The sequence below is a fragment of the Pomacea canaliculata genome, linkage group LG13 (genome assembly GCF_003073045.1).
Source record: "Pomacea canaliculata isolate SZHN2017 linkage group LG13, ASM307304v1, whole genome shotgun sequence".
NCBI classification, from domain to species: domain Eukaryota; kingdom Metazoa; phylum Mollusca; class Gastropoda; order Architaenioglossa; family Ampullariidae; genus Pomacea; species Pomacea canaliculata.
This window is the reverse complement of record NC_037602.1, coordinates 15,748,814-15,775,268: the sequence shown is the minus strand read 5'-3', so window position 1 is coordinate 15,775,268 and position 26,455 is coordinate 15,748,814. Positions and strand designations below refer to the sequence as shown.

Below are 26,455 nucleotides of genomic sequence, written 5' to 3'. Positions count from 1 at the left end.
TATTCTATGATATACAAAAGTTGAATATGAAAGTATCGTCACTTTTAATTTGGTGAGAAAGTAAGAAGCGCAAATCGTTTCCATAGAGAGCGAGGCACTGACCTTGAACTTACAGACCAGAAAGAGACTCTTACTGCGGAGAGACATAAAAGAGGAGATAACTCGTTACTATACGCTATACAGAGAAAATGGCTGACGGAGTGGAGCCACCCCCTTTTGTAGACGACGAACTAAAAGATGACGATGACCTGTTTGCTGATGCCAAGGAAGTAAGAATTTTATTTTTGGCACAGTCAGTTAGCTTTATGATAATGTTTATAAACGATACATCAGAAATTTGATTAATTCTTTTAGCTTTGAACGTAGATGTACCTAATGTGAAGAGTCAATGTGGTCACAAAGAAAGCATAACGAACAGCAATATATTTTTTACTTCCAGGATGTGTAGTATTCAAAAAGAATATCAAGGTTATACAAGATAAAAGTTCCATCTTTTTGACAGTTTTTCAGCTAATGCTTAATTATTAGAGATCGCGACCCTATGCTTGCATTAACTTGACCATGTAGGTAGGCGTGTCTTAGAAAACCAATTATTCTGTGTAAGCATGGAAGCCGTTAACTGAAGGGTGTAAGCTATATAATCAAGAACACTATCACATAGCGTTATTTTTGGTAATAATCATAGTTTCTCTTGCTCGTTAAATTAATTATATGTAATCTTTATCAAAACTGCACAGCTTACTAACGTAAACAAGATGCTTATCATAATTCTGTTAAAAAATCTTTTAATTACTGTTAAATTACTTAATCAGAATCATCATTATAATCACTAAAAGCACCAAGTGACATGGCGCATTAGCCAATCAATGGCCAGTGAGAATAGTATCAGTGACAGGATGCACTGGTACTTGGCGCCAATGTCCACTCTGAAGGGCTCTTTTTTTACAAGATCGGTATTGTTTCCTGTATCTTTATCTAAAAGATGGGCATTGTTTGCAGAACTAAGTAAATCAAAATCAGTATCCATGGTATATAAATTCCAGCTATAAGAAATAAAAGTATTTAACGCCCTCCACCCCTGCTGAAACCACTAGGTCCCACTATAAGAAATAAAAGTCCAAAAATTAAATTTTAAAATTTGAATTTTGAATAAACATGATGCAGGAGCAGATTTTTAAATGCTAAAGCAGGTATAAATGTATGATTTACCCATACTTGCAACTGAGGACATGAAGAAATACAGCAAATACAGCAAACAACCGAAGCTTATATTTTTATTATATAGTTAATGATAAAGTAATTGCTGTATACCTTCTTTTATGTTATGCTGACAAATTTGTTCAGCAGATATGTAAGTGTTGTCAAATATGTAAATGTTATTAAATGGGTATGTAGCAATAAGAACAAATCAGTAATTATTCTCATAACAATAGTGAGAATATTGTTCCCATTATCAGATCGTTTATTAGAATGATTGTCTGCTGTAAGATACATTCCAATACTGAGGTTTTACTATAATTTGAGGTAAAAGTAAAATTAGATTTTTTTAAAATATAAAGGTGGGACTTCCTTAGAATTGCTTGGTTTTTGTTTTTTTTTGTTGTTTTTTTTAAATCAGTGACATTGTATGTAGTGCATTTCTTGCAGAAGCCATCATCTCCTGACACAGATGTAAGTGGAAGCAGTATTCCAGCAAGGAATAACACAGCACAGGCTAAACAAGATATTTTTGATGATGGTATGCATATTTTTCTAACTCTTTAGTCTGTTCAGTACAGCCATGAAGCCTGTTAAGAGGGGGAAAAAAACAGTCAAAAACTTTTGCTAATGCCCAAATAATCCTTATTTGTTTGGGGAATAAAGAGTGTGACAAAACCTTGGAATAATGGGTGAATCAGATCATGTCCGAGGGGATAAGGGCAATATCTGCTGGCTTATCTTATACTCAGATTCTATGCTTCGTGCACCTATTCACCCATTTCATATGTTTGCTCATTTCCCTCTAAGGTACAGGTTGTCTGTCTCTCACTCTTGCATGTGCAATCAACTGACAATACACAGCATGGTTGTAAATATGATTACTGTTACAAATGATAGAATGTTTGAGATCTGCACATAAGCGTATGAATGAATAACCAGCATAAGGCATTTATGAAGGAACAGGCAGGTGACAAAGGCTCTGTCCAGGTTGTGTATGTATTCACAAACAGAAACAAATGCTAATGCAGCTTACTTAGTTCCCATGCTTAAAGTGAAACGAGGCTTCACAATAGTGTAAACCATCCCTGCTGGCTCTAAGGTACTGATATACACTTCAGCTTGCATTTGCAGGTGAGGAGAAATGACTGAGATTTTGCACTAGTCCAGGTGTATCTCACAACTTCGTGTCATTAGTGGATAGTGTCAGAGTTGACCTTAGTGAACAACACAAATTCCTTTACTGTCTTGAGTGACCCCCATATGATAATGTCAGCTGGTTTGGCTCTGCCTTTTCTCTTGGCATTTGTGACATCTGATGGACCATGTAGTTGTCATGCTCTGTGGTCAATTTCTGTTCAAGAATATCACCTTGTGGTTGACATTTGCATCAGATACATCTGACAAACTGGTCCATTTGCACCAAGAGGTGAATTTGGATCAGAATAATAAACCTAGTTCAGTGAGATGGATGAGACAGACTACCAGTTCTTGAGCCGCTGAGTAGGTCAAATTTATTAACCAACAGATGAGAATTTGGATCAGAATAATAAACCTAGTTCAGTGAGATGGATGAGACAGACTACCAGTTCTTGAGCCGCTGAGTAGGTCAAATTTATTAACCAACAGATGAGATTGTTTGTGCATTGTTCAGTCAAAAATACAGCAAGAAATAAACAAATGAAATAACTTTAAAAAGCAAGCAGGAAGCAAAATAGTCAAATATATCAACACTGACCAAATGGTCCTAAGTAAATATTAACAAGGGACCCCCTCTGAGAAATTACAAGCTGTTTTTTTCCAAGCCTACCTAGTAGCCTTGAGTGTGGCATTTTAGCCATTATATTCAAGTAGCATTAAGTATGCACATCCGGCAAAGGTAGGCTAACCTAGCTAGGTAAACATGCTTGATAAATATGGTCCCTGCTCACGTATTAAAGCAAGGTAGACTATCCTCTACTATCAGCTAAAATTTTTTAAATTTTTTCCACATTCCCATGTGAACCACCCCCCCCCTCCCAACAAAAAAAGAATGGTTGCTTTTGGAAAAAATCCAACACTGTTACGTTTTCTCATGGATTGCTTAATACCTAATACTTTCATTGTGAAGAGTGAGTGTATTCTATTGAATTACTTCTATATTACTAATACATAATTACAGCAGATCTTCATATTGTGTTAAAGCCTCATTGGATAAGGACGTGGGTGTTGTTTTCTTAGAGCCTTATTTGTGACAAAAAATGCTGATATTGACTTGCTGTCAATGTAGGAGCAGAGATCAAACTGGATTCTGATGATGAAGATACACCATCATCTCCAGAAGAGCGGAGACAAAGTTCTGGTGAATACACAAGTCTTTTTGACTCTGGTTCCTCCACAACAGCTTCGGTTTCCAAACAAGCAGAGGAGACTCCACAAATTGCAGTATCACAAAGTTCAACCTCCTCGTCAAGCAAGGCTTCTGGAACAGCCAGGAATTCCAAAGATGAGGTAAAGAGTTAGCTTACTTGATCAAATATATACTATCTAATCTAGCTCTAATCTTTAATAGGCATGTTTTAACAATAAGAAAAATGCAGTTAATGGTGTAAAGTATGCAGTCCATTTAGCTTCTTAGATATTGTCTTCTTCTCAAAATACCAGCAGACTTGGTGGCACATAAATCACAATGAACAATCTGAAGTCTTGATTGATTTTTTTTTTTAAGTGAATTGGTAACAGAACTTATAAATTATAAATTCTCTTTACAAGCAGTATGTACAAGTCACAAATTTAACTTTCCCACAGAATGTACGACAAACAGCATAGAAAAAGGCATTTATATGATTGTTCACCTTTATTTCTTCACAATTTATAACAGAGACACCTTAAAATATAAGTGCCTGTGTAATATATTTTTGTTTTAAGATGGATGAGGAAGATGAAGAGCAGTATGACATAAAAATTACAGTTACCGAACCTCAAAAGATGGGTGATGGAATGTCAGCATATATGGTGTACCGTGTGGTAACCAAGGTAACACATTGAGCCTTCATTGTTTGTCCTTAAATGTTGCCTTTGGCAAGCACATTTGTGCTTACCTAAACATACACCTTTCTCTCTACTGCTTTATTTGCACTGCAGTTACAAGAAAATTTTATTAAAGTATGATTTACTCAAGGATTTTACAGAAAACTCTAGAAGTCTAGTACAATGTGGAGACATAAATCAAGGGGAACTGCTTTTCTTCTCAGATATAAATTTTAAATATTAGGTTGATGCAAGGGTTCATTATAGAAGTTCTACTGAATATTGGAAAGGGTATTAGCATAATACAGGCATCAGCCCCTCCGTCACTATTAAAGTAATAAGTGCTAATTCGTTTTAGTACCTGAGAGATCATTCCACTTAAGTTTTTAGTCTCCAGCTCCATTTATAAGTGTGTAGTAATTTTTATGTTCAAAACTGAGCTCATTTCGCTATGTGTAGACTACTAACCCAGTTTTCCGCAAGTCTGAGATGAGTGTTCCAAGACGATTCAGTGACTTCCTTGGTCTTCATGCCAAGCTAGCAGAGAAACACACTCCCCAGGGCATTGTGGTCCCCCCTGCCCCAGAGAAAAGTGTGATAGGTGAGTGTTGGGTGCTCTGAAATGTTTTGCACAATCTTTATGCATTTCTGAGCAGTAATGAAAATGCTAAATAGAGACATGACAGCTTGCATTTTGGACTGATAAATTTTTGCAGGTTGTTTAAATAGAATAGTAATCTTGAAAAGATACTAGTTAAATTTTCATGTTGTATTCTTTACAGGTATGACAAAAATTAAGATGTCAAAGGAGGAGTCAGGGTCTGCTGACTTTGTGGAGCGAAGAAGAGCTGCTTTGGAACGGTAGTGAGATGATAATCAGTTTGATGATGTTGACTGCTTGTGTTGGTGTGGCTCCTGCTTGATGATTATTGACTGTAAGAAGATGTTTAAGAAAAGTGGGGTAGATATTAAATAAAAAAGCCTGATTTTTTTTTTTTACTTTCCTCTCTTTTATCTTTTTTAAACATCACTTTATTTGTGTTTTTTGTATTTTCAGATACTTGAATCGCACAGCTGCACACCCTGTCCTTCTTGATGATCCAGACTTTCGTGAGTTCTTGGAAAAAGATGCAGAACTACCTCGAGCAACAAGCACATCTGCATTGAGCGGTGCAGGAGTCTTGAGGCTTTTCCACAGAGTTGGCGACACACTTGAAAAGATTGCTTTCAAAATGGATGAAAATGATGAGGTCAGTCCAGATTTGTTTTGCTTTGTTTTTTGTCTTATAGATTATCATCTTAGCACCGAAAATTGTGTCTGTGCATTATTTGATAGCTCGATGGGGTCACTAACAAAGTGGTCAGTACTGTTCCCTGGTACGACATGGGAAGATTCTAAAGCGTAAGACACCTTCATTTCTTAACATTCTTCCCAAACCGTGCTGTGAAAGTTGCGGTCTGATAATCATTTGGGCTGTTTATACCATTTACGTGTGATGACGTTAAGTGCCTGCACCTGCAATTTCTGCAGTTTGTTTGCATCAGTGAAGGATAGTGAAGGAGTATGGGTGCACTAGTGGCAGCATGTTTCAAATGCAGTGTTTGCTTCATAAGGTAGGCTATATCATCCATTATTGTCTCACATTTGTCTTGTCTAGTCTCATCCATGACTTGAACCTTTGCTTATTATCTGTACCATAAACTTGCAGCTTAATATTTTATATTTTATTAAATATTATGAAGGGCATTATACTGAATACACACTTTTCTAATTTATTTTTTAGAGCAGTATTCTTTTTCCCTATTTTAAAATTGCAGCACAAAGATTTCCATGCCCAGATCATTAATCTGCTTGATTATTCACTATTAAGCAGGAAAACGTTGTCTGCCGCTGTGACACTGAGCATTGTTGCTGACCTCAAGCAAACTTAAGTGTACTAGTGCTGCCATTCTAACTGTGGTGCATTTTTCCTTGTTTGCTGTCTGTACTTATGTGGTTTGAGAGAATAGACCAGTAGCTATCACAACATTCTGTATTTATCTGTTCACCTCTAACCTCATTCTCTTTTCCCATTTTTATTTTCTTTTTCGGGTTTTGCCTTTTAATAGAAATGCTTGTGACGGGAGTATTTTCACAGTGATTGGAATGTAACAAGAACATTGTGCTGTTAAAAAATCAGCTGGGCATGTACTTAGGTATACATGTTGGGGAAAGGGGTGCTATGTCTGTGTGCACATGCATGAAGCAATGTTCTCCACAAGATTTCAGTATTTTCTCTAGAGGAAATATATGGAACAGTTTGACAGCACCATTCAAATATCAAACAATATGTCATGTCATTAAAAAGTCTTTCTTGCTGCTCCAAAGACATTCTTTCTCTCACCCGCACACACACACACAAAATTCACTTTTAAAATTTGAGCTCCTAGCTGTTTAAAGCAATATTTACCAAAATTGTGCTTGTGTTTAGCCCTTGTTACTCCTCGAGGAGCATAAGGCTGCAACAACACCTCTTCAGTGGACCCAGTTTTGGGCAAACCCCTTCAGCTGGACCCATGTGGTTCTGATGTCCTTTGCCTCACTCTCTACTGTTCTTTTCCAAGTCTGCTTTGGTCTCCCAACTCTCCTCTTTCCTTGAGGATTCCAGTCAAATGCCTTCTTGGCAATGGTGTCAGCTGGTTTGCGCAGGGTGTGTCCTATCCAGCCCCATTTGTACTTTTTGATGTCTTGACTAGTGGAATTCTACTTGGTTCTTTTCAACAGGCTGCTGTTAGAGATCTTTTCAGGCCATCTTATTCTCAGAATATGGTGTAGGCATTGGTTGGTAAAGGTCTGGAGCTTGTTGCTGATGGTTTTTGTCACTCTCCAGGTTTCAGAACCATACAGTAGAACTGCCTTCACATTGGTGTTGAAGATGCAGGTCTTATTGCGGAAGGATAATGCTTGGGAGTTCCAGTTGGGGCATAGTGCATGTTGTTACCGATGAAATAGGAGACTAATGTCATCTGCAAAGTCCAGGTCGTCTAGCTGTTTGGTGAAGGTCCATTGGATACCGGTGTTGTTGTCTTGGGTTGTCTTGCGTATAATCCAGTCTGTGACCATCAGGAAGATTGTTGGCGATAATATGCAACCATGTCTTAAGCCGGTCTTTATTACGAAAGTGGATAACCTGGCAGGACGAGTCTTCATACAATCCCTGAATAATGTTTATGAGCTTAGGTAAAATGCCATAGGGGATCATCAGCCTCCAGATGACCTGCCTATCTACACTGTTGAATGCCTTCTCAAAGTCCACAAAAGTTATATAGAGAGAAGACTGCCTTTCAATATACTGCTCAATGATGATAAAGAGGGTGGCAATGTGGTCAGTGTATGACCTATCCTGGCGAAACCCTGTTTGTTCTGGTCTCACTCTCTTTTCTAGAGCCTTCTTCAGTCTCTTTAGAATAACCTTTGATAGGACTTTACTGGGGATGGACAGCAGCATGATTTCCCACCAATTGTTGCACTGAGAGAGGTCTCTTTACCTTTCTTCGGAAACTTGACCAGGTGGTCTAGTTTCCAGTCTGTTGGTACTAGCTCTTGTTCCCAGATCTTGTGTAGAAGAGGCTGTAAAATTGCTGCTGTTGTTTCTGGGTCTGCCTTTAATGCTTCTGGGGGCATGCCATCTTGGCCTGCTTCTTTGCCACTTTGCATGCTTTTTTGATAGCTTTGATGACTTCTGTCTTAGTGAGAGGGCTGGTATTGACGTGAAGTTGTTTAGTTACTGGTGGTATATCAGTTAAAGATGGTAGACGAGGTCGATTCAGGATCTCTTCGATGTGTTCCATCCTGCGGTCTCTTTGTCATGCATTGTTTGTTATGATCTTGCCATCTTTGTCTTTCAAATAGTCAGTAGTTACACTGATTATCTTGTTACATTCCAATTTAAAACTGTTAGGCTGACAATTCTGATGTTTTGCCTTTTTTATTTTCAGATTTTTATATAACCAAATTGAAATAATTTCAGTATTTTAGAACAAAGGCATGCATGAACTATACTAGACATAGTACTATAGATAAAAGAGTCCTCAGTCTTTATGAGGATCAGTTCTCTAATCCTAGAACAGAGATTGGTGTTGTCCTGTGTTTTCTTACCCTGATAGTAGAAGTTTATCCACCAGTAAAACTTCCTCCTGATTTAGTTGGTTTTTTTAATTACTTGTTGAATGCCCAATGCATATGAATATTTTAGTTTTTTCAAAGAGATTAGTGTAAATGATACAGAAAATGCTGTATCCACTGTGTCATTCACAATAGTACTATACTAATTCCTTATATGATTAAGGAGAACAAGCAGAAGCTTTTGCCATGAAAATTATCATTATGTAATAAAACATAGTGCGTGTACTAGCAATAAAGACATGCAAATAGACTAATGTTAGTGTAGTTGTAAATAAGGCACTTTTTTAAAAAGCAACATTGAGCTGTCGGTCTAGTTTGTTATATGTTTCCCAATGCTGCATGCAAAGTTTGGTGTTTCAGATTTTTGGAGAGACAGTTGTGTTGATCTTGTGAAGCATATGCTCATATTCTTAATGCTATTTGTAGTATTTCAGATTTTCTGCATTATCAGAGCTAAAAGCTCAGGTTTTCATATATTTCCCAATATTTAATCTGATGAAGAAAGTGAATGGGTTGTCTGATGAAGAGTTATTATTGTTAAAGAAAATTTCTTGTTTACAAATGTACTATTTCTGAAATTGCTACAGTACAACTTGTATTGGGTGGCTCAAAAGCTTTTTTATACAGCTTTATTGATCCCCAGAGACAATTCAAAATAGTGCTCATACTAGCAATAGTATGTACATATAAATAATATAAAAATTATACTACCATCAAAAATTAAATACATGTGGATGTTACTAAAATGACCTCTACCAGTTTAGAGGATGGATTCCTTACTTGATAATCACTCTGTGTGTGTATAATGAACTACCCATTTTAAATAAAAAATAAAATTCTACAATTTTGCTTCATTGGGCCATGCTGGGTATATTTATGACTTGTGGGCCACACCATAGATGTACAACAACAAGCAACAAAATCTTTAAAAAGAAAAATCAAATGCTGCAAGATATTAGTTATATGTGAGATATAAAGAATCTGTTTGCTACTTGATACAAAAGTATTTTGCTGTGTACAACTTAGTCCTGAGGCTGTCTCATTACTAAAACCAATTCATAGATATAAGTACCATGAACATAGCACAAAGTAGCCAGCACCACTGAAGATAGAGTCTCAGTTGTTGCCATTTGACCCCTTGTTGTTTATCAATCCTTTGTGGTGTTGCTTGCACCATCCTGTGTCTTGCTTCTTGCTAGAGATCTATAGTTTGTTTCCCCACAGTGTGTATTCTGTGCTTTGTAGCATTTTGTGTTAGTAAACAAAGTTCCTTTGCAGCACCTGTAGTGCTTCTTGCTCTTGTAGATTGTGTCTCTGGGCTGGTGGTCTGCTGCAAGTTACAGCATGGTTACAGTTCCAAGGTTGACTGCTGTTTACCTAGATGGTTTGCAAAACTTTTCATGCACAGACTTAAAAACATCTTCATCCACATTATTTTAGAACATTGTTCTAAAATTCAGAGGAAATGAAAGTTCGTTAAAAACAGGTTACAGTGGTTGCATGAGTCTTTCAGTTTTCTTAGTTTCTTAGGCTTCATATCAACGTGGACTTTGTGAAGATTGTTGGGTTGTACTAGGTGCAGGATAATCTTGTCATTTGTGTTGTGTACATGCAACTTTTTACATTTCTTGTGTGTCTTCTGCCTTTTCTTGACATTCAAATATGCTGATAGAGAAGAGGAGGAATTATTATGTAATAGATAATCTATAGTACATAACTATATATGTACTATATAGTCTGCTGCCATCATTTGATAGAGGGCATTGCACTTTAATTTTTAGCTTGAAAGCATTTTACGGTTGAGTATGAAAAAGCAATAGAGGGTATTATAAGCAGCTGAGCAGGCAGTATTAAAGGTTAAAGAGTATGCCTTTCTATCTGGTCTTTATGCTACAGTCTTGGGGGCTTTATCTTCACACTTATTTTTGCTCAATACTGCCTCCCTCCCCCTCTGAGCAGCGGAGTTTCCAGCTGGAGGTACCGTATCTCTTTTCGGCTTGTCATCATCTTGTTGTTGTTGTGATAACTCATATATTTGCATTGTGGATTTTGTGTGTTGTTTTTTTTTTGTTTTTTTTTTTTGTTTTTTTTTTGTTTTTGTGTGTTTTTAGTATTTTTTTTTTCTGTTGGTGACAGTAATGATGACTTTCAGTAATATGAAGTTAATGGTTTTGAACCTGGAGGATGAAATAACAGAGAAAAACTTTTCCATTAACAGCATTTAAATGCAGCATAGTTGCACTGTGAGAGTGCTGGATTGTGCAGCATGTTTTGATCTGACTGCATGTGCTTTGTGTTGGGGGGTGGGTAGGGACGGTTGTTATATTTTGTCCCCATTGATAGGAAAGCACAGGCAGCATTCATTAAACTCTTAATCCAGACTTCAACAAGCAGTTTAACTAAAAATAACCACCCTTTTCAGGAATAATGCCAGGTTTTCTCATTTTTGTTTATTTCTGTTTTCTTAGTGAAATGGCAGTAATGTCTGTTTATGTTTAGCATTAGTTTTATGTGGTTGTATTTACATTCTAGAATGTTACAGCTTTTTTTAAAGTTTGCCTTGCCTTGTACACCACATGCTGTGCAACATATTGCCACCAGACTTTGAAGGCAGCTGCCTCGATGCTCTCTCGTGAATCAATTAGACACATCAGCCATGTTATTTTATATTTTTTTATTTTGTCTGTATTAGGATGTTATAGACTGCCAATTTCTAATGCTATCGTAATTAATTTCCCTCAAAAACTTAGGCTAGATCAAAAGAAATTATGAAAACCAGCCCATCTGATAAAATGTGAGATGTACTTATTTTAGCAGATGGGCTGGTCTAGAGACATCTGCAGGCTGCACCTGGCCATTGGATCTTACTTTCTCCATCCCTGATGTAGATGAAATCAAGGGATCCATTTTGTTCTTTTACATGCTTTATTTTGGGTGTTGGGTATTCCTTTGGCTTAATACTTAGGTGAACACCAAGGGTTTTTACTATATGCTGGGCCGACACTCAGTTGCTGTGCCAGGCACTTAAGTGCAGGAGGATGTTGTTTCAATCTGTATTAATTACTGCTTTCTGTAAGACATTCATATGTGTATTGGGTAGATATGCACCTCTTTGTATTCATTGCTTCCTTCGGTTGCTTGAATTTTTGTCAGGCACTTGATTAGACTAGATACAGTTGTCTACTTCTTTGTATTTTCATTGTATTGTTAGTAAGTGGTTTATAATTTTTATTGCTTCTGATGGGCGTAAAAGTTTTTATCAAGACTTTATAATCACAGTTCAGTGACTCATAAAGTTTTAAAACCATCTGTTGATGATATGTCTGTGTATGATTATACTGCATTACACTCACTGCATGACTGTTGATGCCTCAGACAGCTGTGCCTGAAAGGTGTGTAGACAGTGCATTATGTTTGCAGCTCATTATTTGATCCAAGGATCTACTGTTTTGAGAAAGGCACTTTTTTTATTAAACGTTTTTCATTGTTAAAAATTCTTTCCCATGTTAAAAAACCTGGTTCCAACAATACATACAAGACCAAGTTTAGGTTATCAGCTTTTGTGATTTTCCCCCCCCCACCCTTGGAGGTAGGGTCTTTGTCGTTCTGTTGAGATCGTCCAGGCATACCACATTTTGTTTGTACGTAGACCTCTCTTCTCACTGCCCTACTCTCTGTGGACATTGTGTGCATCTGTGCACTTCAGCCTAAATAAGCCTTTGCATATAATAAGCTTAATAAGCTTTTCCTCTGGAGAACACTGTGGTGAAACATGCTGCAGGTCTGGTTGTACCATGCTGGAGATAGTCCCCCTTTCACATGGAACTATGGCGGTATCACAGGAATTCATCACCCTAATTATGGTAGACTGTCCTATCACACTAAGTGTTTCTTCTGTAACAGCAACATAATGTTCACCTTCTTCTTCATTAATCATTATCATCATTCCCTTCTTGAGCTTGGCAAGCAAGAATGCTATTTGTTTTTTATTTGGCTCTACTTGGCTATGGTCTACTAGTCGATGGATGGATGTTTTTACCCAGTAATCAGCAGCATGATACTCTGCAGAAGACAAGTTTCATCACAGTTTCATTTAGCTTATGAGCTTTTGTGCTTCTGCTTTTTTCTTAGTAGTTTGAAAAATCATTCTCACAATTTATTAGATCGCATGAAAAGCTGTGTTGACTAAATGATTCCAATTGTGGGTAGAATTCATGAATGTTCAAAGCAAATTTGCATTACCTTACCCTTTTCTTTATTAACAGTAGTACTAACATGAACCTTTAAATGTATATTTGTTGGTCTTTATATGTAATGTGTACTGGTGTAACTTACTGCAATTTAACAATAATTGAAATGATACTAAAACCATTTTTGAGTAAGCCCCAGCCAAGATTACTTTTGATGGATGGGGTAAGAGATCTGGGCCTTCTGGGCATGAAACTATAACTGAACATTAGATAAGGTTTTTCCGTTCGAAATGGGCTGCACTTGTTTTCATTGACTGACTAAATAAAAATAGCAAAAGATCTTTCCAAATGTGCCATTCTTGACTGCTTAGTTCAGAAAGCCTGAAAGTAATAAAAAAACAAAGTTAATAGTGATTTTGTTTTATCATTGTCATTATTTCTGTTCAAGTTCTTAGTTTTATAAAGAATACATGAACCAATATGTGCATAACTGCAACTTCAGACAGTAGGAGGGAGATGGGAAACCTGAGATATTCATTAGGTTTATACAGATGTAAAGAAAACAAATATGCGAAATGGAAAGTTTTAACAAGTTTTTGTTACTTTTAAAAGTTTGCTGCATAATGCAACTAAGCGCCTACTGATACTCTAAGGATTGAAGTTATAAATACTTTTAAACAGGTAAAACATCAGGTTTTAAAGGTTATGCAGGAAACATAAACTGGAGTGACATTAAGAGGTTTTTGGCTATGCAACCAACTGCAAATGACTTGCATAGTATTTGGCCTAGTGCTACACTACAGATATTTTGTAGATTGGTGTTTATGCACTTCTCTGCATCCAGAGGGCTTATTCTGTGCACTAAAGAAAACTCTCTAGAATTTAAAATCTAAGAAGTGGTATGCCGGTCATATTTTTATAGTATTCTCATGTCTTTAAATAGTATTTTACAGTAACCTATTATTTTTTCTGGATTACAAAAAGACCCCTGGGCTCAAAGCTAGTAAATGCTCCATATGGGGTTTACACTTTAAAAATTCCTTCCATTATGCAACAGTTTATGTTTGGCGATTGGTAGTTTTTGCAAAGAAAACAGTATCTTAGCAAGGGCGAGATAAGAAAGTATATGTGTGAGAGACGGTCAGTGCATGGAATATTTTCATTTTGTAAAAGTTGGTTTACTATATCTGTATTATTTTTTCTATATAGTTTTATTTGGTCTCTGAAAAACACAGTTAGCCTGGCTTCAGCTGGGATACAGCACTAAATGACTTCTCTGATTGATTGCTGATTTTGAGAAAAAGTGTAGTGAGAAACCTGATGTGTTTGGTTTATAACAGGTCTGTTCAAGTGCTGCTGATGTTTTCGAATGCTTGAATAACGTTGATGCCATTGAGATTGTTGCTCTGTGTTGCAGTGGTTTGAGGAAAAGCAGCAGGAGATTGAAGCCCTGGACCAGCAGCTTCACAAGCTGCTTACAAGTGTTGAAGCACTTGTGGCTCACCGTCGTGGTCTGTACTTTTGGGCATGGGCTTAACTGCATTGTAGTGTCTGCATGTTTAAGAAGAGCGTGACTTTCTTTTTCTTTTCTGCGCTTTCACTTTTCATCTTCCTCCTATTGCTCCAGTAGACAAGGCTGGATAGTAAGAGTATGCTAGGCAATAAAATGCACACATCAGTGGTGTTGTTTGAAGAATCTCATGATCCTTGCACTGTATACCACAAGCAATTGCATAAAGATCTCACAAGAAGTCATGAAACCAATGATCTGTTAATCTTCTGCCATTTGGCAGATTTGTAACTCAAGATGCGTCATAGTTTGGACAGTTTAGTTAAAAAATCCAACATTTCTAGGGAAAAAAAACCTGACATGACATTGATGACATTATCCTCAGGCCACTTATCTCCTAGAAGAGCATTACAAAGAAGCAGGCAATTTTTACTTTCTCTGTTCCTCCCTCTCCATATTTAAAGGCTTAGATGCAAGAGAATCTGGTATTTTAAGTGTACAAGTACTGTATAACCACTATCATTTTGAGAGCACATTTAAAACATAGAAAGAATCATAATTAAAGGGGTTTTGTGGTTGAAAATGTGAGGGTTTTTTCTTCTCTTCATACAGAGCTTAGCATGGCTACAGCAGCATTTGCTAAAAGTGCAGCCATGTTGGGAAACATTGAAGAACACACAACACTCTCACGTGCTCTCTCCCAGCTGGCAGAGACAGAGGAGAAGATAGAAGCTGTGCACCGGCAGCAAGTTGACACTGATTTCTACGTTATTGCTGAGTTACTTAAGGACTACATTGCTCTCATAGGTGCTGTGAAGGTGAGACATGTAGTAAGAATATTAGATCTAGAAGATGTATGTAGAGACTTATCAAGTTTGCATAGTGCACTTCTGCAGAAATCTGGGCTTACTGTGTTGTTTGTTTTTTTAATAAATGTGATGTAGTGCCAGAAGATGCAGTTTAATTTAATAGTAGTAATCAGTAGCATCTGTAATACTTTATTGCCAAGGGGGTCTTTGTCTCAATCTCTGCAACCTTTAATTACATTTTTCAAGTACTCTGGTGCTGGTCATAAGATTTTTTTACAAAAAAAGGTAGGAATCCATAATAAACTATAGGAAACTTCTTGCATATCCCCTAACTTTTCCAGCCAGCAGCAGCAAAGTATAAAATAAGCTTCGAAGTAGTAGTTAAGTGCAAATTTTCTTATAAATCTTCTTTAAGCTTCAGTCCTGCACATGCCTCATCAATCTCTCCAGCCACAACTACTTCTACTCTATTCCTCTTATTATGAGAGTCCCATCACCTTTAAAAAAATGTTCATGTCATAAAATTGGAAAAAAATCTATAAGAAGTATGCAAAATGTAAGACTTGACATTTATGATACCTGCCTGAACAGGAGGTGTTCCACGAACGTGTGAAGTCATACCGGAGCTGGAAGGAAGCTGAAACAATGCTTGCTAAGAAACGAGAGGCCAAGACTAAGTTTGAACTGCAGCACAAATCTGACAAAGTGGCCCAGGCTCAGGGGGAGATTACTGAGGTACATACATGCTCTTACACAGCGGCATTGTCAATTTTGTTATGAGCATATTTAGTCGTGAAGGTCAGTTCTAAACTAGAAAATGCTGAACAGTGGTGTACTAAAAAAAAATATTTTTGATGGAATATGTTTAGCATGTAATTTCTTATCAATGCAAAATATCTTTACAAAAAATGGCTTATGTCACCCTTCACTCTTTTCAGTGGGAGGGCAAGGTTGACAAAGGGCAAGAAGATTTTGAAAAGCTGTCCAAGACCATTCGGCGAGAAGTGATCAGGTTTGAATCACATCGTGTAACTGACTTCAAGGACAGTGTGGTACGCTATCTTCAGGCGCTTATGGAGAACCAGCAGAAGGTAAAGTGCATATGTTTGTATGTTATCTCGTTATGAAGATCCTGTTGCTTGATCTTTTCAGACCATATCTTTACCGCTTTAATTCTGTGGTCAACTAGAAGCAGCAATTGGGGATAGTAGATGAATCAATAAATGTTACATGCTGCCCGCGCTGAATTTGTTGTTTAGTTATTGAAAATACTCAGAACTGCTTCCCATACTGTAGAGCTATCTTGTCTAATAATACAAGCAAGGATGATTGCACTTTTTTGTGCTACACTACAGCAGAAACGTGTAAAATATTTTCAAAGATTTAAATTCCCTTGTCTTTGCAGCTTATCAAGTACTGGGAAGCCTTTTTGCCCGAGGCAAAAGCCATTGCCTAAAGTTCTGCCAACATCATTAGCAACTCCAGCAACCTGGGTTGTGCTCTCTCAAGAGACAAAAAAATGTGATAGGGTGTGAAAGATTTTTATTTGGACACTTAAGAACTGTTCATGTACATTCCTCTCACAGGCACGCATCTTTTTTTTTTTCACCCTGCGCTTATGTGTCAATATTTTGCTAGTAAAAAGTACTGAAAATATCTTGTCAACTTGTTTTCAAAGCAGTTGCCCATGTAGTACTGGATGGTGGCTCTGGTTCCACCCAACCATCTGGTACTTGGCTGCTGCCTGGAGTTCCTTCAGGCACTAGAAATGAGTCCCAGGTCTCCCTAGAAAATATACACATGCATCAAACCAACATACAGAAGAGACTTTTTACCTCAATATGAGCATAGCAATCGATTTGGTGTTCACTATCTTGTGCACTTAGCAAACCTGTAGGACTTGCAAAAATATGCCACATCATGTGTGCAATAACGTGTAACCAAAGTTCTAATGACCAAAATTTGGACATAACCAAATAGCAGACAATTGCAGAAACTCTTGCGATGCTAAACTATCAAGAAGTGATATCATTTTTCTGTGATCTTGCCGTTAGCTCTGCTTAAGTGGGGAAAAAAGTTAGCATGCTAAGTGCAATAACCAAAACAAAATTGCAACTTGGCACAAGAATCGCAGTAGCGTATCAAGTGTAAGTCTAACACTCTGTTACAAACTGCTACATTTTATATGCTTTAGGCACACCACACATAGGCTTGTATGTTTGTGCAATAGAAATTCTGCATATGCTTTGCACTGGCACTTTTACAAGGACTAATGGCACTGCATATGAAATGCTACATGGTGCATATGATCACATTTAAAATCCATTTATATAATGACACTGAAGGGCAATGTCTTTTTTTCTTTATTCTTTTGATCTTTGCATTAACATGAAATTAAACTAAGCAAAAAGAAGCAGCTGAAACATGTTTCACTTGCCTGATGGCTAACAGAGAATGAAGGTTCAAGCATGCCTGCTGGTAGAACTGCTCAAAGGGCACCATAGAGCTGTTGTTGTAGTACATCACTGAAAAAAATGATGATGTTTATACAAAGAGGACAAAGACGTTACTAGCAGTAAGCAAACTTACTTTTTGTTAGAACTGTCTCTGGTGTTAAAAGATGTGATGAATCAGTTTATAAAAATACTAAAATGCCTCATGGGTGAAGTTGTTATGAATATGATGGTGCTCTTTGCAAAAATTAAAAGTGCTGAACGGGTGTGTATGCAGGAATGCATGTGTGTCATCTGTGATGAACATTGGCTGGGGTCACTTTGTGAGATCACAACTGTGCCATGCAAATTAAAATACCCTGCTGACAAGAGAAAGAATAATTTCAGCTTTCAGAACAACACAGACTTTGCAAACTCATTTATCAGCCACCTATGTGTGTACCATTGCATCTATCTTATATGGGCTCTTAGAAGATGTCAGACTTGACAGGTGTTTTGTTTCAATGGGGTCAAGAAAATATGCACATCCACTGAAGAAAGAGCAAAAAAAAAAAAAAGACAGATCCCAAACAGCAGTATTTCAAGTCTACAGCAACCCTTAAAATCTTTCAACAATTGACATCTTTTAAAATGCACACTGAGCTTTGTTACAATACCAAGCACCTTCAGTAGCTTGATATACTTTATCTTCATGTACTGCAGCTGGTGCATTTACTCTCACATGCAACAGCAGATGACAGTTAAGTAAAATTGTTTTAGTACAGCTGACTTTTTGAATGTTATACACATACTATTATATTCAGCATAGGCTGGAAAAGCTTTCATTCCATCAATGTACCAAAGGCTGTATGGGTAAGGGTGGAATGCGTGTTTAAATGGCCTGAGCAGTTATCTTTTCAATGCATGTATAGGGGTCTATTCAGACCTTAAGATTTTTTGTTTTTGCATCATTTGGTAATGACAAGAAAATGTGGAAGATAAACATGCCTATGATTTAAGTGATTTGCTGACAGATTACTTTCTGATAAAATCGCATTGCACCAAAACCTTTAATGACGGTATCACCTTGCTTTGCAATCCTATGTTTTTTTAGCTTTGCTTTCAATCCCAGAGAAAATTATTTATAACATTGCTTGCTTTATAATATTAATTTTTTCCTGTGAAATTTCTTTTATTAATCAATACTTTTGCATGTATTTCTGTTTATTTAAATGAAAAAAAAAAAGGTTGGTTATCTTGACATTTCTTCATGAATGTGCATTCACAGCAGGCTATATGAGATCCAAGACCTAAAACAGCTAGGTAGTTTCTCTTATTGAACTGTCTATGAAGTAGCTATTCTCACATCTGCCCCCACCTCTGTAACTAACATGTCTTGTGGCAGTTTTTACTACGCAGATAATGCTTTGTCTCAGGGGTATCTTAGACACTGTTTTATCACTGTTCTCGGGTGGAATGAAGAAGTGAGAAACTGTCTCTGGCACAGCACCTCACTCGAAACTTCTTCTGAATTCATTATATACAGGTTTTGATTAGACAATGAAAGCAAAACATGAATAGAGATCTGTCTCCAGCTGTGGCAAGAAAAGGACAAAATAAAACTGAGGTCCATTTTTTGGCAGTGTTGTAAGCAAACTGGGTGTAGTGCTAGTAACTTCCTATGTGCTGGACAGGAAAAATGTAAAGGGAGTTCAGTCTACCTTCTTGACCAAACAGGCTGGTGAGGTCCTCTTGCAAACCTTGCTCCTCTTCCTCTTTCTGGCGCTGGCGCTTTGCATTCTCCTCTTTCTCCCTTGCTTCAGCCTGCTCCGTCTGAACAATCAAGCTGAGGAAAGAAAGTCACGAGATTTATGACATCACCATAGCCTTAAATTTTCAAAAATTCTTCATCTTTGTAAAGTGCTAGAAGCCCGAATCAAGTTTTCTCTCAATTTTTGCTCTATTGATAATGATGAAGGGTGAAAGGAATAATCCTAATTAAATCATTCCTTGCTACTCCTCTAAGTCATAGGACTGCAGCAATAATCTTAATTATTATAGAGATATTTTACTTTGTGGTGTTTTTATTAAGATTTTGACTTTATAATTAACAGCTGACTGTTTGAGTGAATGGATTAAAACCATGTTGTTAGAGAATGTCAAGCTGGTTTTGAAAAAGCTACTTAACTGTTGATCATATGTTTTACTTTGTTGGGTTTGGTGCAAAAAACAGCTTGTGGTGAATTGCAAGTTATAGGCAGAATTTATAGATGAAAAAAATGTAATTCAATTATTAGAAGTCATGGCATATTTTGTTAAAAAAGTAAAGCCAAATATTATAGATCTATCAAAGTTACGTACAATAATGTAAAAGTAAGAATGCTAATTATATAAATTTTACTAAGGATGTAAAACAAGGGAATGTGTGCAGTCCTTTATTATTTTCTCCTTTTATTAACAAATTGGCTATTAAGATAATTCAGAATAGAAAGCATGGAACCTCATTATCTGTAGACAACTTGGAACTGTTCATTTTATTATTTGTATAGGAGGTTTCTTTGATATCATAATCTGTCATTGGTATTCAAAATCCGCTGAATAATTTAAATACATTCAGATCTTCCTTAAACTTGAAAGTAAATTTAAATAAAAGTAAAATTGTTTAGACGTAAAGGGTAAAAAAAACTAATACTAGAATGAAATTATTAGCTTTTGGGTCTGGCTGCATGTGGATAAATCAGATTCATAAATATAAATATTTACAGGCAACTTAAAAGAGTAACAAATTTTGTGTACATGGCGGGAATGGAAAGATCACAAAATTGTAGTGAGATGCTTTCTTTTGGCTCTACATATGGCATCTCAGGCACTGTTAAAAATTATTTTAAATTAATTTCTATGCTATTTGCTGACAGTTCTGGTCAAATTTAGAGTAGAGGGAGCCAATTTTACTGCTCATTAACAATACACAAGACATACTGTATGTGATCTGCTCTGGCCATTGTCTAAAATAAATGAGGAAGATAATGTGTTGCAATCAATCTCTCTTTAAATTGCATTAAAAAATGTTATCTGACCTTGAGAGCAGCTTCCTCTTTCTCACAGGCCACAATTTGTTCAGTAAGCAGCTCCATCAAGTCATCCGTTTTGCTGTTAAAATGCTCGCCAACTGATGATGGAAATAGCTGACCTAACACCAGGGCAAAAATGCAAAAAAGTAATTAAGAATGGAGCATTACTATCATACCATTAATATTATTCACATTTCTAACAATTTAAGCTACTTTAATGGGCATGTCCAAGGGGATTAAACCATTAGTTATGCTCAGACTATCACAACACAGCAACAAATCTTAAAACCAATGAAGAAAATGGTTTTAAAGGGTAACTCATCAAATCCACAAACACTTTTTTTTTTAATCAATCAAATGGAAGATGAAAATGGTAGGTAAATGGTGTGTGATTTTCATGAGAACTGTGGGTGTAAATTAACTGTAAATTGTTAACTGGGAAATATCTGATTAGTAGTACTGTAAATTTAAGCCGAATGATTATTAGATTTTGAGGACTGTACTTTTCTGCCTAGGATTTTTTTTTTTCTGTGTGTTCTTTGGATGTTGGTGCATTGGATCTTGAAGGGCTTTATGATGAACAGCAACTAGGAAAATAATGTGTCAGCGTTCTGTTCATGCTGGAGCTCTAAATGGCAGAAACTTCAAAGAGAACTTTCTACAAAATTTACTATCATGAAAGACATTTTTCTTTAAGGGGGAAATTACAGTTTTAAATGTCTATAAAATGTTAATCATTTTGTGTGTTGAATAATTTTCAAAAGTATATTTATTTTTCAAATTCAGATGTTAAATATTACCCCTGTTCTCTGCTGCATCACTGCGGATGGCACGCAGTTTTTTCAACCCAGCCAGTGTGTCCTTCATTTTTCGTGCTTCACGTATTTCTCGGACAACTTTGCCAAGTGTTTTGTCAGCAGTCAATTTCATTTCTTTTATCTGAAATCCATATACCAGTTAACATAAATGACCCATGACCATTCACCATGCAGTCTAATACCAAACATTCCAGTAACAGATGCAAACACATGATCAACGCTGTCCACACACAGCAACATAACTTTGACTTATGATAACTGGAGCTCACCTGCTTCTGCTTTAAATTTTCTGCTGAATTTGGTGGCGCCATTGATCAATTGCCAAATGCTTCTGTGCACGTTCATACAGCTCTTGCTGTTCATCCTCTTTCACTTCTTCTTTACGCTTCTTCTGCCGCATCTAGTGCAGAAATATATCACAACAATTTTTTTCAAACAAATACTGCATACTAGTGGAAATGCATACTTTTTTTTTTTTTGCCAAATTTTCCAAATCATTTTTATCTACTCATCCTACACTTTAATTTGAGAGCTAAGACTTGCCTGCCTAAAGTTCAAGATCTTCGAAGTAAAACAAGCACTACTTTTGAAACAGTTCAAGATTTTATAAACACACAAGCACGGATGACTGAAAATATTTATCTGAACTCCAATTCAAACAAAAGATATGCCAAAGTTATGATCTCATGAACAATAATTTCAAAAATACCAATGACTAAATGGATAAAGGATCTATACAGCATTTTTTATCCCTGCTGAAAAAGAAACCTTCCATTCAAATGTAACCCTTGAATAATAAAACTAACATGGCATTCAGGTCATCACATCTGATTCAAGACATGGTACATCGAAAACAGTCAATATTACAGAACTTAGTAAACAAATATTGCATATAGTTTCTACCAAAATTACAGTTTAGGGCTGGGTTAGTTACAAAACCTGTTGATATACATTAGATCAAGGTGCTGCAGATTTACTGGCACTAGAATTAAATATGAAATGTTAAATAAATCAAGTTTCAAAAAGGACCACAATGCATTTACTAAATGAAGTTTGTCTTGAGACCCTTGGCTGTACCATCACCTGGGGGTCAAGAATTTTATACGTGAAGTCAGATCTCCCCACTTTTCACAAAACTTGGTGTATGGAAGAAGAATGTTTGGTATGCAAGAGCTTCCAAAAGCAGGAACCATGAAGCTGATTACTGAAGGCTATGGTGGTTCTTTATATCTGCCAGTCAGTTATTTATGCTGCCTTTTTCTTGCAAAGGATACACATCCAATGGATAGGCAAAGGATATGTTTTCTTGACATACACAGAGGACGTCAAGCATTATGACAGGATATCAACATAACACACTAGATGATAGATCAGCAACTGCTGGAGAAGTTCCAAAAACCCAGAACTGAAAGAAAATCAACAGAACAATGTTGATGGCCGCATTACCCTAATTACCTATAAATTGCTCCATTTAAGTTCTTGCACACTTCTCCTTCCCCAACCCTTGTTTTACTCTGTGTGTGTGAGTGAGAGAGAGAAAGCATAAATATGTGTCTACATGTGTGAGAATATATATATATGTAAATGTGCATGTGCACACACTTGCATGTTCTTACTGTCAGGTTTGTTCTGCATCATGTACCTGCTTTCTAGTCAAGACAAAACAGGAACACTCCCCAGACAGTCTATTTTCTCACAAAGTACAGGTCCATCCTATTAAATATATCAACCCTATTTCATTTTATTTACTGAGTCTTAGCCTTATACAGTCTCTAAGCAGCAGACAATGAAATATGGCTTAGGATGCCACTGTCAGTTACACAGCACAAGAGTTTTTCTACAATGTCTGTTGTGAATTGCTGGTTTTAAGTATTACTAAACAGTCCACCAAATATAGGATAAAATAGCAGCATCAATGTTTGGCCCACATTCTTCTGCATCGGCCTTGTTAAGCTTCCTCCACTGAGCTGCTCAGGACACTTCACTGGCTTTCAATCAGGGCACCCAGAGTGAACAAAACGGCCTCCTTTTGTTTTCAGCACTTTAGTAGTTTTCTCAGCTATTTATCTTCTCTTATTTACTAGGATAAACCCTCGTAGCTACCGAGATCAAGATGCCTTTCTACTCAGAGTACCAGTTCTCCCTTTCCATCTTTAGCAAGCCCTCTTTTGCAGTATTTGAACCAACAGTTTGAAATTCTCTGCCAATGCACTTTTGGTATACAAAGACACATGGACCCTTCAAAATATACCTTAGAACACATCTTTACCAAAAATGCTTAGCAGATGGACTCCCTTGCATATGCATATGTGTGTGCGCAATATTATATATATAGATGAGTGTGTGGGGAGTGCAGCAAGTAGCTCCAAGCAAGAACCAGCTGCAGTAAAAGAATTATTATTAAATGGTCCAAGTGGCAACAAACTTATAACTTCCCTCCCCCCACACCACCAAAAAACCCCACAAATAATAAACTTGAAAGCTCAAAAATATCATACCCTTTTCTTCCTCCTTGCATCCAATTTCAACTTTAGTTCGGACATCTGGCTCATGTTCAGTTGTTCTTTGGCGTTTAAGTAGTCTGCCTGCAGACATTCATCACAACTGCTGCTGAACAACAAGAAACATCAAGTGCCTTTCTACACTCTACAATGTTTAACTTGCTAGCTTAACTTTAAAATTAGCAAAGTCATGCATAAGCACACAAGACTACAGAGTTAGGATGACTGGCTGTGAAGATGATGCTAAAGACCAGCAAGGAGGCAGATAATGCCATTCTCACTTGTTTGGATGCTATCCAACATTTGGACACTTCTGGCATTTACATTTAGGTCCTACTGATGAACTTTTCAAATCCTTTTAACATAGTCCAGCCACACCTTGTAAGGTATCTACTTGGTTTGTGAAAAGACAGGGTGGGGGGATTTATGTTTTATGCAGAAGGAAATGGGTGCTTTATACCAAGCCAGCAACTAAAGCTATATAACAGCAAAGCAGCCAACCCTGTAAACAGATGCCATAATCAGTGAAAGAACTGCATGCCCAAGATTAGACCTGAACCTAGGACAGCCAATCCTCACTGAACTGGTGACCAGTGATAACCAAAGCAACTCACTACTTGTCTACTTGATCGGGAAATCAACGCCAATATAGATTTTTGGATCAGATCCTTCTTGAAAATTCTGCCATAGATGGTGGGTCTCATAATTTCACCAACAGGTCTTGCAGTGGCTGACTCATCTGGCAGAGTATATGTTTCAGTGAATGGAGTGATTCTGTCAGATGAGCAGACTCTCAATATTGAGACCCCTCAAAGATGTGTGCTTTTCCCCATCCTATTTCTGTATATTAATGAGCTCAATATCAACAACCCTATACTGAAACGTGAAATATTAAGGCAACATGTAGGCTCATAAAAATGTTCCCAATATCCACATAATAATTGAGACTTGTCAAACTGTAAGACAAACCTTTAATTGTGTTGTCTTGGCAATGGCTTCCTGCCATTCATTTGCATCACTTGTCACTAACTTTTCCTGCAGCTGTTGCATAGCCCCCTGTACAGCTGCAAGGGAGTGAAGCACTAGATGCAGTTTCTTGTGAACTTCAGGGATCTGCAACCACATTAATGACTGTAAAGTAATAACAAACATAAGAACCACATCCATGCTCCAATTATGTAAATCTTACCATGGTTATTTTGGTTGTAAGTCATAAATGCAAAGTATAAATCTAAGAATTTATTTTAATCAATGCCGGTGAAATCTTTCAGACTTGCAGCATAACCAATCTCTTCCCCTCACAATATGTATAAGTCAATCAATGCAACTTGAAGGCACACAACGGTCTGGTGCCATGTCAGTGATGTTCTAAGAAGACAACAAAACACTGCTTACCACTGAGCTACTTCATTATTACTACACACAGATTTTTCAGATCTGTAGAAAATATCAATTATGCTATGATTTAAAGTGATAAGAAAGTATTTTCAAAACTGTAAAAAAAACTTTAACATGAAACACATACACTGGTAAATTTCACACTCACTACTCTTTCCTTTCATGCATACAATGCAGGAATAGTGGACATACCGGTATAGTTTTCAGCTTCCTCTGTTTTTCCTGTTTGGGATCATGTGCCAATGGATTTAGACTTGATGAAGACTTGCTATGGACATTTTCGAGCCATTTGTTTACCTCGTCCTGAGCACCCACTTCTTCCTTTTTACCTTGTTTGATGTCATCATCAAGAGTGTGATATAATCTTAAAGGTGTACCTGTCATGGTCTTGCCATGATAATGCTGTGATGGCAGACTTGTTTGTAAGCTTTCAGTGCAACTTTTGCTGGCTATATCCGAACTTGTGGGAATCGGATTCTTGATCCAGCATCTTGGCCTTGAGAAAGTGCCATCTGATACCCTTGAAATGGTGGTTGTGGTGGCATTGGCAGTGATGGAGGAGGAAACCCTGGAACTGGTACTGGTGGGGGTGATGTCAATGTACTGGAGAATAGTGGAGGACGCAACTGTGGCAATGGAGGGGGTGGAAGCAAATTTGGGGGCGGTAAATATAAGGGTGGGGGATGCTGCAGTGGCAGACCAAAGTGTGGCAGCTGAAATGGCTGTTGGGATGGTGGTGGTGGTGGAGGCATTGTAGTTGGGTGTAAAGGAAACATCTTACTCATATTAATGTTAGACATGGAAGGATAACTATTTTCAGCATTATTTTCATGATTTTGTACACAATTTGCGTTAACTGGCGAAGAGGCTTCCTGTTCATTAAAACTGCTGTTTACGGTATTCACACGTTCAGAAGAATTCCAAGGCCCTCTACCGCAACTGGTCTCCGCCTGATAGGATTCTTTGTGGCCGAACGTTTGGTTTAAGACTTGATAAGGGCGCTGACCTCTATCCTGCATGCCGTACCGATGGGGAGGTGGTCCACTTCCTCTTTTCATTGCTGGTTCTGAAGCTGCATCGAAGTAACATGCACGAAAGTGTAAAAGGGTCTCTAGACTTCAGTACCACAACACTTGTCTCACGATCTCCGTCACAAAGTTTATCTGCATCAATGTACTTGTTGGCGTGAGGTGGTATCACAGGGAAAGTGAAGGACAACACAATATAGAGGTATTCAAATGTTTTTTAAAAAGTTATAAGAAGCTTTAAATGGTGTACAAAGCGAATTTGTATACCTTATTTGCTTTCGATGTCAATTACGTTGTTTGAAGCGCACGCGAGTACACATGCTTTGA

The 26,455-nt window shown here is 37.2% G+C and overlaps 3 protein-coding genes across 4 annotated transcripts; 1 reads left to right on the top strand and 2 right to left on the bottom strand.

Annotated features, from left to right (window-relative positions):
- Positions 1-117: 117 nt before the first annotated feature.
- Positions 118-17,539, top strand: LOC112553625 (sorting nexin-2-like). The gene is made up of 12 exons (XM_025220974.1): positions 118-269; positions 1,648-1,738; positions 3,467-3,687; positions 4,105-4,212; positions 4,666-4,807; positions 4,989-5,067; positions 5,264-5,456; positions 13,979-14,072; positions 14,684-14,889; positions 15,472-15,615; positions 15,819-15,971; positions 16,286-17,539. The coding sequence occupies exons 1-12, from the start codon at positions 189-191 to the stop codon at positions 16,334-16,336; spliced, it is 1,563 nt and encodes a 520-aa protein (XP_025076759.1). The 5' UTR covers positions 118-188; the 3' UTR covers positions 16,337-17,539.
- Positions 16,487-26,443, bottom strand: LOC112553627 (programmed cell death protein 7-like). 2 transcript variants are annotated; one of them, XM_025220976.1, is made up of 9 exons: positions 25,293-26,443; positions 24,672-24,815; positions 23,700-23,786; positions 21,471-22,606; positions 21,184-21,322; positions 20,390-20,502; positions 19,034-19,157; positions 17,318-17,405; positions 16,487-16,665 (listed from the first exon to the last, which is right to left on the bottom strand). In XM_025220976.1, exons 4-9 carry the CDS (start codon positions 21,510-21,512, stop codon positions 16,542-16,544), a joined length of 630 nt encoding a protein of 209 aa, XP_025076761.1. In that variant the 5' UTR covers positions 21,513-22,606; positions 23,700-23,786; positions 24,672-24,815; positions 25,293-26,443; the 3' UTR covers positions 16,487-16,541. The 2 variants fall into 2 exon arrangements, with proteins under 2 accessions (XP_025076761.1, XP_025076762.1); XM_025220977.1 differs by having other exon boundaries at positions 21,471-21,601.
- Positions 25,550-25,852, bottom strand: LOC112554483 (pre-mRNA 3'-end-processing factor FIP1-like). The gene has a single exon (XM_025222263.1). The coding sequence runs from the start codon at positions 25,850-25,852 to the stop codon at positions 25,550-25,552; it is 303 nt and encodes a 100-aa protein (XP_025078048.1).
- Positions 26,444-26,455: the final 12 nt, after the last annotated feature.